Consider the following 17,225-nt stretch of genomic DNA (forward strand, 5'->3'; position numbering starts at 1 on the left):
ACAGTGTGTAGTGTATATGTTATCTGTGTCAGTGTGTCTGCCTCAGGGTAGCCCCATACAGTGTGTAGAGTGGACATTATCTGTGACAGTGTATCTGCCCCAGGGTCCACCTGCACAGTGTGTAGTGTATATCTTACCTGTGTCAGTGTGACTGCCTCAGGGTAGCCCCGTACAGCGTGTAGAGTGGACATTATCTGTGACAGTGTATTTGCCCCAAGGTCCACCTGTACAGGGTGTAGTGTGGTTATTATCTGTGTCAGTGTATTTGCCCAAGGGTCCTCCTGTACAGCGTGTAGTGTGGTTATTATCTGTGTCAGTGTATTTGCCCCAGGGTCCTCCTGTACAGCGTGTAGTGTGGACATTATCTGTGTCAGTGTATTTGCCCCAGGGTCCTCCTGTACAGCGTGTAGTGTGGTTATTATCTGTGTCAGTGTATCTGTCAGAGGGCCCTCCTGTACAGTGTGTAGTGTGGTTATTATCTGTGTCAGTGTGTTTGCCCCAGGGTCCACCTGTACAGTGTGTAGTGTGGTTATTATCTGTGTCAGTGTATTTGCCCCAGGGTCCTCCTGTACAGTGTGTAGTGTGGACATTATCTGTGTCAGTGTATTTGCCCCAGGGTCCTCCTGTACAGGGTGTAGTGTGGTTATTATCTGTGTCAGTGTATTTGCCCAAGGGTCCTCCTGTACAGGGTGTAGTGTGGTTATTATCTGTGTCTGTGTATTTGCCCAAGGGTCCTCCTGTACGGCGTGTAGTGTGGACATTATCTGTGTCAGTGTATCTGTCAGAGGGCCCTCCTGTACAGCGTGTAGTGTGGTTATTATCTGTGTCAGTGTATCTGCCCCAGGGTCCTCCTGTACAGTGTGTAGTGTGGTTATTATCTGTGTCAGTGTATTTGCCCAAGGGTCCTCCTGTACAGGGTGTAGTGTGGTTATTATCTGTGTCAGTGTATTTGCCCAAGGGTCCACCTGTACAGTGTGTAGTGTGGACATTATCTGTGTCAGTGTATCTGTCAGAGGGCCCTCCTGTACAGGGTGTAGTGTGGTTATTATCTGTGTCAGTGTGTTTGCCCCAGGGTCCTCCTGTACAGGGTGTAGTGTGGTTATTATCTGTGTCAGTGTATTTGCCTCAGGGCCCTCCTGTACAGCGTGTAGTGTGGTTATTATCTGTGTCAGTGTATTTGCCCCAGGGTCCACCTGTACGGCGTGTAGTGTGGACATTATCTGTGTCAGTGTATTTGCCCAAGGGTCCTCCTGTACAGGGTGTAGTGTGGTTATTATCTGTGTCAGTGTGTTTGCCCCAGGGTCCTCCTGTACAGGGTGTAGTGTGGTTATTATCTGTGTCAGTGTATTTGCCCCAGGGTCCTCCTGTACAGGGTGTAGTGTGGTTATTATCTGTGTCAGTGTATTTGCCCAAGGGTCCTCCTGTACAGGGTGTAGTGTGGTTATTATCTGTGTCAGTGTATTTGCCCAAGGGCCCTCCTGTACAGTGTGTAATGTGGTTATTATCTGTGTCAGTGTATTTGCCCCAGGGTCCTCCTGTACAGCGTGTAGTGTGGACATAATCTGTGTCAGTGTATTTGCCCCAGGGTCCTCCTGTACAGTGTGTAGTGTGGTTATTATCTGTGTCAGTGTATTTGCCCTAGGGTCCTCCTGTACAGCATGTAGTGTGGTTATTATCTGTGTCAGTGTATTTGCCCCAGGGTCCTCCTGTACAGCGTGTAGTGTGGATATTATCTGTTTCAGTGTATCTGCCCCAGGGTCCTTCTGTACAGTGTGTAGTGTGGTTATTATCTGTGTCAGTGTATCTGCCCCAGGGTCCTCCTGTACAGCGTGTAGTGTGGTTATTATCTGTGTCAGTGTATATGTCAGAGGGCCCTCTTGTACAGCGTGTAGTGTGAATATTATATATGTCATTGTATCTGCCCCAGGGTAGCCCTCTACAGAGTGTAGTTTGGATATTATCTGTGTATCTGTGAGGATGTTGATGCCACTGTCCTATTTCTGGGTGGGGTGTCCTGCCTGGTATCTTAATCATGGTCACTGAGCCAAGAGACTACAGATCAGGTTTACCAGATGCTACTGTCCTATTTCTGGAAGGGGTGTCCTGTCTGGTGTCTTCATCATGATCACTGAGCCTAGAGAGTACGGCTTAGATTTACTAGATGCCACTGTCCTATTTCTGGGTGGGGTGTCCTGCCTGGTGTCTTAATCATTGAGACGAGTACACCTCAGATTTACCAGATGTCACTGTCATATTTCTGGGTGGGGTGTCATGTTGGGTGTCTTAATCATGATCACTGAGCCAAGAGAGTACAGCTCAGGTTTACCAGACGCCACTGCCCTTTTTCTGGGTGGGGTGTCCGGCCTGGTGTCTTAATCATGGGCCCTGAGACAAGAGAGTACAGCTCAGGTTTACCAGATGTCACTGCCCTATGTCTGGGTGGGGTGTCCTGCCTGGTGTCTTAATCATGGTCACTGAGACAAGAGAGTAGAGGTTAGATTTACCAGATGTCACTGTCATATTTCTGGGTGGGGTGTCATGTCTGGTGTCTTAATCATGATCACTGAGCCAAGAGAGTACAGCTCAGGTTTACCAGATGCTACTGCCCTATTTCTGTGTGGGGCGTCTTGCCTGGTGTCTTAATCATGGTCACTGAGACAAGAGAGCTCAGAGAGTACTAGATGTCACCCATTTATGGGTGGGGTTTTCTGTCATAAACATTTTGTAGTATCTGGACTGGATTTATATTTAATATTTCTGAAGGAACCAGTTGTAACCCAAGCACTGTTTGTGGTGACCTTTAGTCACTTGTTTATGTACCTCACCCTCAAGACCCACTATACATGTTGTGGTTAACAGTGAATCAGTACTGCCTGTCTTCAAGCCTATATCTCAGTGTGAATCAGTACTGCCTGTCTTCAAGCCTATATCTCAGTGTGAATCAGTACTGCCTGTCTTCAAGCCTATATCTCAGTGAATCAGAACTGCCTGTGTTCAAGCCTATATCTCAGTGTGAATCAGAACTGCCTGTCTCAAGCCCATATCTCAGTTACCTAGTCAGCAGAATTGTATAACTATCATGGCTGGTTAATCTCAAGCCCATATCTCAGTTACCTAGTCAGCAGAATTGTATAACTATCATGGCTGGTTAATCTCAAGCCCATATCTCAGTTACCTAGTCAGCAGAATTGTGTAACTATCATGGCTGGTTACACTTCAACCATAATTCTGCTAGTTTATATTTCATCTTCATTCTGTATTTATTATCTTTGCTTCGTATTTCTTGGCAAAACAGTTATCCATTGCCTACCACATTTAGCAAACAGATGTTATTCTCCTAAGGTTTCCCCTGTCTGCCTAAGTACATGTCATAGCTAGTACCCTCTGTCAAACCTCCTTGGAATGAGATAATCTCCTCCCTCGGTAGATTTTCAGATGTTTTGCATGAATGTCAACATTTATCAGTGCATATTGTTTAAAAATGTCCAGAAGTTACATTAGAGTTAAAGTAACCGTAATTCTCACACTGAACTGTATTGATAGTGTCAATGATTCTGTGAGTCTCTTTCACTGATTCTGATACTCACCTGAGCTGTGGTAACAATATTTCACGTTGATTCTGTGAGTCTCTTTCACTTATCCGGATACTCACCTGACCTGTGGTAACAATATTTCACGTTGATTCTGTGAGTCTCTTTCACTTATCCGGATACTCACCTGACCTGTGGTAACAATATTTCACGTTGATTCTGTGAGTCTCTTTCACTTATCCGGATACTCACCTGACCTGTGGTAACAATATTTCACGTTGATTCTGTGAGTCTCTTTCACTGATTCTGATACTCACCTGAACACACAAGCAAGTTTCACACATTTAAATATTTTCATGGTTGATATGAAGTGAACAGAGACAAGTGTTCTTTGCATTGACTATAGTATTGTTGATGAGGAGACGTCCTACGTGGTGGGAAACCAAACAAAGTGCTAGCTATTTGTGTTCACTCCCTGTCAGACACAAACACAGCTTACATTCTGTCTCCATAAAACACACAAATGCAAACTTTTTTTTATTATATTAGAGGAATTACATTGCTCTGAAATTCTTTCTAATGTCTTTGAACTTTTTGGTCTTAAATGGCATTAATAGATAGATGTTATATTAGCTAGTGGTACTGACACAGTGTGATGACGTTACAGGAGCAGGAGATGGAGAAGCAAAAGCTGCTGTTTGAGCAGTCACGGCTGGCTGACCGCGGGGCTGCTGAGATGGTGCTACTTTATATTAGTGCCAGCAGAGGTTTGTCTCTCATTTTGTACACGTGGGAATGATGGAAGAAACATCAATACCCTAAATGAACTAACATTTCGCTCACAAAAGTGCATTTCTAGAGGCAAATAAATGTCATAAAATATTATTTCTGGTGATGAAGCTTACAATTTTCCAGTAGAATATCATCGCATGTTAAAAGCAACATCAAAACACTCTAACAAAGTCATCAGAACTCAGGAAAAATAGTCATGGACGAAATTTATGCTCATTTATGGTATGTAATGCATTGGCTGTAAGCAAAATGTTTCATTTTAAATCTTCACAAAGCAGAACATTTACACTGAAGCTGGCCTTTTTTCCTACAATAACGGTGCTCCAGTTTTTGACAGGATATTTGGATGACATAACATGACAAGAAGTCTCTGTTTGTCTGCGAGAGACAGCAGGCTTTGTGCTTTCTCGCTCTTTAAACATGTGAAATCTTACAGATTGAAAGGAAAAGTATTGTCTGAAAGTTGAATGGTCAGTGGTCATTTTTTATTCTTTTGTATGTCATGTGTGATTTGTTTATATGTAAAGCTGAGTTTTTTGTTCGTAACATTGAGTTATTTAATAGTGTGTAATGTTGGGGTAAATTTGATCAAGTTGTTTGTATAATGTTGCAGGTGTCTCTGGAGAAATGACATCTAGCACAATTGAACTGGGTATATCATTACTCAGGGGAGGTAACCAAGATGTTCAAAAGGTAATTTCCCCTCTCAAAGCAGAAGGTAAAAACACTGATGAAGTGAGATAATTTTACAATAATACTACAAGCTGTTCTTATTTTGCTATAAATCTGTGTCGTGAATTTGCATAATCTTTTCACCTGAACTGTGAATATACATCACACGAAGTAAATCTGTCATTTGCAGAGCATGTTAAAACACCTGAGGGACAAGAAGGATGTTGGCTTCTTCACCTCTCTGGCAGGTCTGATGCAGCAGTGCAGGTAATGCTGTTCAAGCTGGTTCTTTGCTACATCTTACTCACATAGATCTAGGTTGAAAAATGGAATGACAATTTAAATGGGAATGGTTCATCAAACATTGTTTTAGGAGAAATAATGTCTCGTGCAAGCTGTAGTATTTTTTCTTGCAGTTGCCGTCCTGGCCAGTAAATGACTGAAGATGACAGTGTATATATTGGCACATGTTGAGAAGGTTTACATTGAAATGTGTAGTTTCACAGTGAGAACGTACAGTTGGTAATCTGACAGACTTGTTCAGGTATCACATCTATTGATCGGTAGGTATAACTGTCATATGTCAACTGTACTGACTTCTACCTGCAGTGTGCTGGACCTGGACGCATTTGAGCGCTGTAACAAGGCTGAGGGCCTGGGGATGAGCTCTGATGCAGGTGCAGGAGAGAAGAACCTCCATGATGCTGAGGACACGTGTAAACTGTTTAGGTTCCTACAGCTGCTCTGTGAGGGCCACAACCTAGGTAAGAGTTAGGTGTGGAGGTAAAGTGAGGGAGGGGATGAAGAGCCAGGTGTGGAGGTAGAGTGAAGAGGGAATGAACAGCCAGGTGTGTGGGTAGAGTGAGGAGGGAATGAAGAGACAGATGTGGAGGTAGATTGAAGAAGGAATGAAGAGACAGGTGTGGAGGTAGATTGAGGAGGGAATGAAGAGACAGGTGTGGAGGTAGAGTGAGGAGGGAATGAAGAAGCAGGTGTGGAGATAGAGTGAGGAGGGAATGAAGAGCCAGGTGTGGAGGTAAAGTGAGGGAGGGGATGAAGAACCAGATGTGGAGGTAAAGCGAGGGAGGGGATGAAGAGAAAGGTGTGGCGGTAGAGTGAAGAGGGAATGAAGAGCCAGGTGTGTGGGTAGAGGGAGGGAATAAAGAAACAGGTGTGGAGGTAGAGTGAAGAGGGAATGAAGAGCCAGGTGGGGAGGTAGATTGAGGAGGGAATGAAGAGACAGGTGTGGAGGTAGAGTGAAGAGGGAATGAAGAGCCAGGTGTGTGGGTAGAGGGAGGGAATGAAGAAACAGGTGTGGGGGTGGAGTGAAGAGGGAATGAAGAAGCAGGTGTGGGGGTAGAGTGAAGAGGGAATGAAGAGACAGGTGTGGAGGATGAGTGAGGGAGGGGATGAAGAAGCAGGTGCGGAGGTAGAGTGAAGAGGGAATGAAGAGCCAGGTGTGTGGGTAGAGGGAGGGAATAAAGAAACAGGTGTGGAGGTAGAGTGAAGAGGGAATGAAGAGCCAGGTGTGGAGGTAGATTGAGGAGGGAATGAAGAGACAGATGTTGAGGTAGAGTGAGGAGGGAATGAAGAGCCAGGTGTGTGGGTAGAGGGAGGGAATGAAGAAACAGGTGTGGAGGTAGACTGAAGAGGGAATGAAGAAGCAGGTGTGTGGGTAGAGGGAGAGAATGAAGAAACAAGTGTGGGGGTAGAGTGAAGAGGGAATGAAGAAGCAGATGTGTGGGTAGAGGGAGGGAATGAAGAGACAGGTGTGGAGGAAGAGTGAGGGAGGGAATAAAGAAACAGGTGTGGAGGTAGAGTGAAGAGGGAATGAAGAGCCAGGTGTGGAGGTAGATTGAGGAGGGAATGAAGAGACAGGTGTGGAGGTAGAGTGAAGAGGGAATGAAGAGCCAGGTGGGGAGGTAGATTGAGGAGGGAATGAAGAGACAGGTGTGGAGGTAGAGTGAAGAGGGAATGAAGAGCCAGGTGTAGAGGTAGAGTGAGGCGGGAATGAAGAGACAGGTATGGAGGTAGAGGGAGGAGGGAATGAAGAGTCAGGTGCGTGGGTAGTGAGAGGGAATGAAGAGCCAGGTGTGGAGGTAGAGTGAGGGAGGGAATGAAGAGGCAGGTGTACAGGTAGAGTGAGGCGGGAATGAAGAGACAGGTGTAGAGGTAGGGTGAGGAGGGAATGAAGAACCAGGTGTGGAGGTAGATTGAGGAGGGAGTGAAGACCCAGGTGTGGAGGTAGATTGAGGAGGGAGTGAAGACCCAGGTGTGGAGGTACATGTAGAGTGAAGAGGGAGTGAAGAGCCAGGTGTGGAGGTAGTTTGAGGAGGGAATGAAGCGCCATGTGTGGAGGTAGATTGAGGAAGGAATGAAGAGCCAGGTGTGGAGGTAGATTGAGGAGGGAATGAAGACCCAGGTGTCAGGCTGATCAAGCAGGTTGGGGTAAAATTCATGGTTGATAAACCCTATTCCAGTTCTGCTGAACTCGATTTTTGTTAATCTCACGAGAGCCAAGGGATTTGTGATTGCGGGAAGTCTTGTCACATTTCACTAGGTTTGCGTGGATGACGGATGTACTTTAGGATTATTATTTATTTTGAGGCTTACATCTATATACCATGGATCAGCATACATGTATATACCAGTGCATCCCAGCATACATGTATATACCAGTGCATCCCAGCATACATGTATATACCAATGCATCCCAGCATACATGTATATACCAATGCATCCCAGCATACATGTATATACCAGTGCATCCCAGCATACATGTATATACCAGTGCATCCCAGCATACATGTATATACCAATGCATCCCAGCATACATGTATATACCAGTGCATCCCAGCATACATGTATATACCAGTGCATCCCAGCATACATGTATATACCAATGCATCCCAGCATACATGTATATACCAGTGCATCCCAGCATACATGTATATACCAGTGCATCCCAGCATACATGTATATACCAATGCATCCCAGCATACATGTATATACCAGTGCATCCCAGCATACATGTATATACCAGTGCATCCCAGCATACATGTATATACCAATGCATCCCAGTATACATGTATATACCAGTGCATCCCAGCATACATGTATATACCAATGCATCCCAGCATACATGTATATACCAGTGCATCCCAGTATACATGTATATACCAGTGCCTCCCAGCATACATGTATATACCAATGCATCCCAGCATACATGTATATTCCAATGCATCCCAGCATACATGTATATACCAATGCATCCCAGCATACATGTATATACCAGTGCATCCCAGCATACATGTATATACCAATGCATCCCAGCATACATGTATATTCCAATGCATCCCAGCATACATGTATATACCAGTGCCTCCCAGCATACATGTATATACCAATGCATCCCAGCATACATGTATATTCCAATGCATCCCAGCATACATGTATATACCAATGCATCCCAGCATACATGTATATACCAATGGATCCCAGCATACATGTATATACCAATGCATCCCAGCATACATGTATATACCAGTGCCTCCCAGCATACATGTATATACCAGTGCATCCCAGCATACATGTATATACCAGTGCCTCCCAGCATACATGTATATTCCAATGCATCCCAGCATACATGTATATTCCAATGCATCCCAGCATACATGTATATACCAGTGCATCCCAGCATACATGTATATACCAATGCATCCCAGCATACATGTATATTCCAATGCATCCCAGCATACATGTATATACCAATGGATCCCAGCATACATGTATATACCAATGCATCCAGCATACATGTATATACCAAGGACACGTACACAGCTGACTTTACACTTTTATGATGTCTCATGATCCTCTCCACAAGTCAATCTGGTTTCAGAGCCCAACACTCCTGTCTGACAGCACTTACAAAAATAACTGAACAATGGGCAAGTGCTATGGGTATGGATAATGAAGACATTGTAGGTGCTATCATGATAGACTTTAAAAAACCCTTTGACTTGGTGGCCCATATTTACCAGTTTAGTAACACAACTCTCACATGGTTTTCCTCTTACCTGACATCAAGGATGCAAAGAGTGTCAGTTAGTAACATCTATTCAGCTCCTCTGACTGTTCAGAGCGGCGTACCTGAGGGTTCTATACTGGGCCCTTTACTGTTTATCTGTTTTTCAATGACATGGTACTTTGTGTAAATGAGTGTAGCATTGACAACTATACAGATGACACAACCTTGTGTGTTTCATCCAAGACTGTGTTAGAGCTTGAACAAAAGCTTCAAGCTGATATCAAAGTACTGAAAATTGGTGTCTCCAGAATAAGATGACTATTCATCAAAATAAGACCAAGTTCATGTTGATAGGTTCTGCCAGAAAAATAAAGAATAGTACAATTGACTATACACCATCAATAAGCATTAATAAGGTACCAATTGAAAGAGTGTATAACCAAAAGCTGCTTGGTTTCCATCTTGATGACAGCCTCGAGTTTAATTTTCATGTTAATCATGTATGCTCAACAGTTTCAAAATTGCTTCCTGTCAGGAGGAAAAACAGAACACTTTTCCCAGAAAACATTCGACTGCTGTTTTGTAACAGCTTTATACTACCTCACATTTATTATTGCTTAAGTATTTAGGGGAACTGCTCTAAAGACCTTTTACATCAAGTTTTCAAACTGCAGAAAACTGCTGTCCGTCTTATGCTGAATGTGGACAGACAGACCCCAACAACAGTTCTTTTCTGTTCGGTTACAATGGCTTACTATTTATCAACTTGTAGACTACTGCAAGGTTATCAGTTTATACAAATCCCTTAATGAGTGTTTCCCAGCATATTTGTCAGCTTTATTCTCAATTGAATTAAACCCTGCTGTTAATTTAAAATCTACTACTGCAGTTAAACTAAAAACACCTTTCCTAAAAGAATTTTTTATTCGTTTTTTTTTTTTTTTTTGGTAAGAGTGTAGTCAGTTTGAATGGGGCTTATAGGGCCACAGGTTTGGTAAGAGTGTAGTCGTTTTGAATGGGGCTTATAGGGCCACAGGTTTGGTAAGAGCGTAGTCAGTTCGGCCGTAACTTTTTTGGTAAGTGTTGTGAGAGACTGGCAAAGCTGTAAAGCTAATGCAAAAGGAAGGATGACAATGTCAGTGTTTTTACCTGTAGTCTTAGTTCTCATAGCCTTTTCTGTTTTTTATCTATCTTTAAGCTCATTATTACTGGTGGATATCACCTTAACTGTTGTGGCATCTGGTATTGTTGTATATTACTGTGCGCTTATTGTGTGTTTATTGGTCCACGTGTGTGTTGTACATGTAAAGAAGATGCTGTAATCTTTGATCACAGAGTTCCAGAATTACCTGAGGACCCAGGCAGGTAACACGACGACGGTCAACATTATTATCTGTACAGTGGATTACCTGCTCAGATTACAGGTCAGTGACCGGTGGGAGTAGAACTGTTTGTTTTCTCAGAGTGACTTGATGGGTGAGTCAAAGGTGGTGACATCAATGACTCCACACTACAGCCGCCTAGCATATCATACCTCGTGGTCAGATTTTTATTTTGTACAAACTTTCACTTAGCTGAAACGTGGTACATTATTTTGTTAGAGATGATCCCTTTTGTTGATTTTTATGTATATGTTTGTTACTGTTGAGAGAATGTTGATGTCACCTAAGTATTGCAACTATTGTCAGTGCTCTTCTGGTATAATAATTTTGTGTGATTCTGAACATGGATTTTCATTACAGGAGTCTATCATGGACTTCTACTGGCATTATTCTGGTAAAGATATCATCGATTCTGCGGGTAAAGATAATTTCTGTCGAGCAATCAAAGTGGCCACTCAGGTGTTCAGGACCCTTACTGAGTACATACAGGTAAATATACACACCCTTACTGAGTACATACAGGTAAATATACACACCCTTACTGAGTACATACAGGTAAATATACACACCCTTACTGAGTACATACAGGTAATTATATACACCCTTACTGAGTACATACAGGTAAATATACACACCCTTACTGAGTACATACAGGTAAATATACACACCCTTGCTGAGTACATACAGGTAAATATACACACCCTTACTGAGTACATACAGGTAAATATACACACCCTTACTGAGTACATACAGGTAAATATACACACCCTTACTGAGTACATACAGGTAAATATACACACCCTTACTGAGTACATACAGGTAAATACACACACCCTTAAGGAGTACATACAGTTAAATATACACACCCTCACGGAGTACATACAGGTAAATATACACACCCTTACTGAGTACATACAGGTAAATATACACACCCTTACTGAGTACATACAGGTAAATATACACACCCTTACTGAGTACATACAGGTAATTATATACACCCTTACTGAGTACATACAGGTAAATATACACACCCTTACTGAGTACATACAGGTAAATATACACACCCTTGCTGAGTACATACAGGTAAATATACACACCCTTACTGAGTACATACAGGTAAATATACACACCCTTACTGAGTACATACAGGTAAATATACACACCCTTACTGAGTACATACAGGTAAATATACACACCCTTGCTGAGTACATACAGGTAATTATACACACCCTTGCTGAGTACATACAGGTAAATATACACATCCTCACGGAGTACATACAGGTAAATATACACTGTCATTGGACACTTTTGCCCTGGTAGGTGTCCATAAGTATCAGGTTCTGAAGTAAGCCCGTATCTTGTGTAATGATCCAAGTACATTTGACCTTTGACCTTTGACCTGGAGTCTTTGTTTCTTCAGGGTCCGTGCTCCCTCAACCAGCTGGCCCTGGCACACAGTAGGCTTTGGGATGCTGTTGGAGGATTCCTCTACATCTTTGCCCACATGCAGAATAAATTATCAAAGGTGAGATGTAGGTCAAATTTTTCAGGTGACATTCATTCACCCACCTTAATACACAGTGACCAAGTTCGACACCTAACACCTTATTATCATTATTATTATTATTAATGAATGTATTATTTAAAGCAATTTTTTATGGTAATTTTGTAATGAATCGTGTATATGTGATGATTGCTTAGTACATTGAAACTGAATGTAATGCTTAACATTATAGTAAATGTTGACAGAATGTGTAATTTTGCACTCAAAGTTGATGTGTAATTTTGTACAAAATATAGACAATGTGAGTAAATTTGTACACTGCTGAATGTTGATCAGGCATTATTTTGCATTGAATGTTGACTTGGATATATAAACGTTTGGACCAAAACTATAATCTCTGTACTAAATGTTAACAGGATGCTGATCAACTGGAACTCCTCCGAGAATTCATGAAACTGCAGAAGGAAATGATGATCATGTTGCTGTCCATGTTGGAAGGTAAGTAACTGTGTGTTTCTTGGCTGTCCATGTTGGAAGGTAAATAACTGTGTGTGTCTTTGCTGTCCATGTTGGAAGGTAAATAACTGTGTGTTTCTTGGCTGTCCATGTTGGAAGGTAAATAACTGTGTGTGTCTTTGCTGTCCATGTTGGAAGGTAAATAACTGTGTGTTTCTTGGCTGTCCATGTTGGAAGGTAAATAACTGTGTGTGTCTTTGCTGTCCATGTTGGAAGGTAAATAACTGTGTGTTTCTTGGCTGTCCATGTTGGAAGGTAAATAACTGTGTGTGTCTTGGCTGTCCACGTTGGAAGGTAAATAACTGTGTGTGTCTTGGCTGTTCATGTTGGAAGGTAAATAACTGTGTGTCTTGGCTGTTCTTGTTGGAAGGTAAATAGCTTTGTGTTTCTTGGCTGTCCATGTTGGAAGGTAAATAACTTTGTGTTTCTTGGCTGTTCATGTTGAAAGGTAAATAACTGTGTGTCTTGGCTGTCCATGTTGGAAGGTAAATAGCTTTGTGTTTCTTGGCTGTCCATGTTGGAAGGTAAATAACTGTGTGTTTCTTGGCTGTCCATGTTGGAAGGTAAATAACTGTGTGTATCTTGGCTGTCCATGTTGGAAGGTAAATAACTGTGTGTGTCTTGGCTGTTCATGTTGTAAGGTAAATAACTTTGTGTGTCTTGGCTGTTCTTGTTGGAAGGTAAATAACTGTGTGTTTCTTGGCTGTCCATGTTGGAAGGTAAATAACTGTGTGTGTCTTGGTTGTCCATGTTGGAAGGTAAATAACTGTGTGTCTTGGCTGTTCTTGTTGGAAGGTAAATAGCTTTGTGTGTCTTGGCTGTCCATGTTAGAAGGTAAATAACTGTGTGTTTCTTGGCTGTCCATGTTGGAAGGTAAATAACATGTGTGTTTCTTGGGCTGTCCATGTTAGAATGTAAATAACTGTGTGTTTCTTGGCTGTCCATGTTAGAAGGTAAATAACTGTGTGTGTCTTGGCTGTCCATGTTGGAAGGTAAATAGCTTTGTGTTTCTTGGCTGTCCATGTTGGAAGGTAAATAACTGTGTGTGTCTTGGCTGTCCATATTGGAAGGTAAATAACTTTGTGTTTCTTGGCTGTTCATGTTGAAAGGTAAATAACTGTGTGTCTTGGCTGTCCATGTTGGAAGGTAAATAACTGTGTGTCTTGGCTGTTCTTGTTGGAAGGTAAATAGCTTAGTGTTTCTTGCTGTCCATGTTGGAAGGTAAATAACTGTGTGTGTCTTGGTTGTCCATGTTGGAGGTAAATAGCTTTGTGTTTCTTGGCTGTCCATGTTGGAAGGTAAATAACTGTGTGTGTCTTGGTTGTCCATATTGGAAGGTAAATAACTTGTGTGTTTCTTGGATGTCATGTTAGAAGGTAAATAACTGTGTGTTTCTTGGCTGTTCTTGTTGTAAGGTAAATAACTGTGTGTGTCTTGGCTGTCCATGTTGGAAGGTAAATAACTGTGTGTTACTTAGCTGTCCATGTTGGAAGGTAAATAGCTTTCTGTGTCTTGGCTGTCCACGTTGGAAGGTAAATAACTGTGTGTTAATTTAGCTGTCCATGTTAGAAGGTAAATAACTGTGGGTTACTTAACTGTCCATGTTGGAAGGTAAATAACTTTGTGTTTTTTTACTAAGAATTCCATTTACATGTAGAAGATTGTGGTACACTTGTACACTGGAGTGGTGGTGGTGATGTCTCTGTACTGATATTAGATGTACATTAAATAACTGTTCACTCTGTACATCACTAACATTGTGTGGTGTTTTACTCTTCCTTAGGCAATGTGATGAATGGGCCAATCGGAAAGCAGATGGTGGATACTTTGGTCGAGTCATCGGCCAATGTGGAGTAAAGAACAGTTGAAATATTGGTCTTCCTTAATATTTTGTGTGCTTTTTATGAAATGCTAGATAGTCAGTAATGTATTCAAGAGGAATATTATTTTTGTGGTTGAAATGGGGCTATGTAAAATCTGAATGAAAAGCCTCTGTCCCATTGTTATAATTTCTAGCTACTTTATGTACATATTCTTACTGCTTATTTGCTTTCAGATGATTCTGAAATTCTTCGACATTTTCTTGAAGATGAAAGACCTGACCACTTCTGAAGCTTTCCTGGTAACACTACCCTTTTGAGTGAAAGTCTTGGTTGATGAAGTTTAATTTAATTCAAGAATACAATCTTTCACATATTTATGAGGGTTTGACCATTTCATTAATAGGCATCACATTTCCCTTTAATTTTGTTGTACTGTAAATTTGTTAACATTTTCAACTTCATTTACCGTATTCCGTGTATAGTTTAGCCGATTATTCTGCAAAGTGCATCTCATGATTCCCTGTGTCTGGTTGCGATTCTTGTTAATTGGACACAGCTGGGGTAGGGTGGAGGTTGGGGGAGGGGGTACAGCGGGACTCTGAGGAGAGGAGTGTGTTGACGGAATTGTGCATACATGTGACAAAACCAATAATCATCTAATCATTCGATTATGTCCATATACAGTGTTGCTCCCAGACAGGAGAAATTTTACATTATTTAACGTAAGTTATTTCACGGATCAAAAAAAAAATACACAACAAATAACATTTTAATGATGATCTAGATGGACAAGTGTGGACACCCTGCTCTCAGCCCATGCCTGGGGAGTTTACCTCGTATGGCCAGGACTAGCCACCAGACTGTCACTGGGGATTAACACCCTTCTCTCATCCCATGCCTGGGGAGTTTACCTCATGTGGCGAGGACTGGCCGCCAGACTGTCACTGGGGATTAACGCCCTTCTCTCAGTCCATGCCTGGGGAGTTTACCTCATGTGGCCAGGACTGGCCGGCAGACTGTCACTGGGGATTAACACCCTTCTCTCAGCCCATGCCTGGGGAGTTTACCTCATGTGGCCAGGACTGGCCACCAGACTGTCACTGGGGATTAACACCCTTCTCTCAGTCCATGCCTGGGGAGTTTACCTCGTGTGGCCAGGACTGGCCGGCAGACTGTCACTGGGGATTAACACCCTTCTCTCAGTCCATGCCTGGGGAGTTTACCTCATGTGGCCAGGACTGGCCTCCAGACTGTCACTGGGGATTAACACCCTTCTCTCAGCCCATGCCTGGGGAGTTTACCTCATGTGGCCAGGACTGGCCACCAGACTGTCACTGGGGATTACTGCACAGCAGCTTTAATCGGTTAAACTTCATGGCGAGAAATTCTCGACCATTAAATACAGTAAATGGAATTTACACCTACATTTTCCTGTATTTAATGAATGTGGTCTTATTTCCAGGCATACTCACTTGGGACATGTAGAAAGAGACTGATATGAACACATTTTCTTCCATTTTAAAAAAACAATGTTGAATTTAGTTTTACCATAAATACAATGTCAAAAATAGGCTTAATTATTATTTTGTTTTTTTTTCCAGTTAATTTAAATGCATCATTGGCAACTTAAGTGAGATATGCTATGTAACTGTCTGTCAAAATTGTGAATTATTATATGAAATGTCAGTGATAACTTAGAGGAAATTGATCTGTTTGTGGTGATGTGTTGATATTTTAGTCATGTCTTGCTGATTTTAGGAATTTGACACCAACAAAGATGGCTATATTTCAGCCAGAGAGTTTAGAAAGGCCATGGAAGGGTTAAAAATGTTTGCACGGTTAGTATTAACTTTGTGTTTACCTATGCCCCAGTGGGAACCCCTATGCCCCAGGGGGAACCCCTCGTGTTGAACAACATGACTTTTATTTACATCTTTACACTTCTAGGAGTTTGATACTAATAAAGATGGGTGGATTTCGTGCAAAGAATTCCGCAGGGCCATGGAAGCTCAAAAAGTTTATTCGGAGTAAGTCCGCTTGCAGCACGGACAATATTTGCCCCCCATATATGTGACTTGAGGTCACATGAACACATTGACCCCTGACCCCTCTGCTCACATGATCGCATCCATCCAATCAAATTCACCGCTACTATTTACCAGTTGGTGTGAGTTCATCATTAATACTTTTTACTGTGTTTCTTTTGAGAAGTCTAATATTGGATCAGTCTGCCTTGATTTGAATTTCCTGATATAAGACTGATTGTGTGATGGAATTTTTATTTAATATGAAATAATTTGTGGAAGTGATTTGCAATGACCTCAATGTTAAGTGTGGTTTGATTGTAAAATGTTGTTGAAGCTAATACAGAAAACATGCCTGCCTGTTGACATTTTTTGACTGTTTATTGACAATATAAACTACAAAAGTTAAGGCTGCTATTTTTTTTTGAATGAATGTAAAAGCTTTGTTTCTCTGTTTAAAAACCTGTGTGTGAAACCCCCTGTGTTACAGTTCAAAGCTGGCCTGAGTTCACACCACTGTGTTGATTACTGCACCCTTTGCCCCCAGCCCTCCGCCCACCTCCAACTCCTGCTTTTTCATTTCATTTAACCCTGATTTTTATAATCTAATCTCTGTTTTTATTCACAATGCACATAACTATGCGCTTTGGGGTGAAATGATATTGTTATACCTGGTACCTCCAGAGTAGCCCAGTTTAGTGTCTGTTGTTTATTAATAGGAGCAGTAGGATAAAGTCAATTGAATATTGTATGTGACGGGATGTTTCTAAGTTTGTAAAATTTCCTGTGAATCTCCCAGTTAGACTGGTATTTATCTGTACGCTCATCTTCTGTTGTATGTGCAGTTTTCTTTGCTCTCTTATACTAGATTGGGACATGTTCACCTGTCAGTGTATGTTGGTTAGAGTCTGTGCATTATACAAGTATGGTAATGTCTGGTGATAATGGTCAGCCT

The 17,225-nt window shown here is 41.9% G+C and overlaps 1 protein-coding gene across 1 annotated transcript in view; it reads left to right on the top strand.

Moving 5' to 3' along the window:
- The window catches only part of LOC135468178 (ryanodine receptor 2-like), a 171,824-nt gene that overhangs the window by 132,380 nt on the left and 22,219 nt on the right, over window positions 1-17,225 (top strand). Inside the window, exons 89-99 of the mRNA XM_064746268.1 lie at window positions 4,198-4,297; window positions 4,936-5,015; window positions 5,185-5,261; window positions 5,604-5,758; window positions 10,357-10,445; window positions 10,764-10,892; window positions 11,824-11,928; window positions 12,324-12,405; window positions 14,207-14,275; window positions 14,478-14,545; window positions 16,194-16,273. Coding sequence (XP_064602338.1) covers window positions 4,198-4,297; window positions 4,936-5,015; window positions 5,185-5,261; window positions 5,604-5,758; window positions 10,357-10,445; window positions 10,764-10,892; window positions 11,824-11,928; window positions 12,324-12,405; window positions 14,207-14,275; window positions 14,478-14,545; window positions 16,194-16,273 — 1,034 coding nt within the window. The remainder of the gene's footprint in view (window positions 1-4,197; window positions 4,298-4,935; window positions 5,016-5,184; window positions 5,262-5,603; window positions 5,759-10,356; window positions 10,446-10,763; window positions 10,893-11,823; window positions 11,929-12,323; window positions 12,406-14,206; window positions 14,276-14,477; window positions 14,546-16,193; window positions 16,274-17,225) is intronic.

This window comes from Liolophura sinensis, chromosome 6 (genome assembly GCF_032854445.1).
Source record: "Liolophura sinensis isolate JHLJ2023 chromosome 6, CUHK_Ljap_v2, whole genome shotgun sequence".
NCBI classification, from domain to species: Eukaryota; Metazoa; Mollusca; class Polyplacophora; order Chitonida; family Chitonidae; genus Liolophura; species Liolophura sinensis.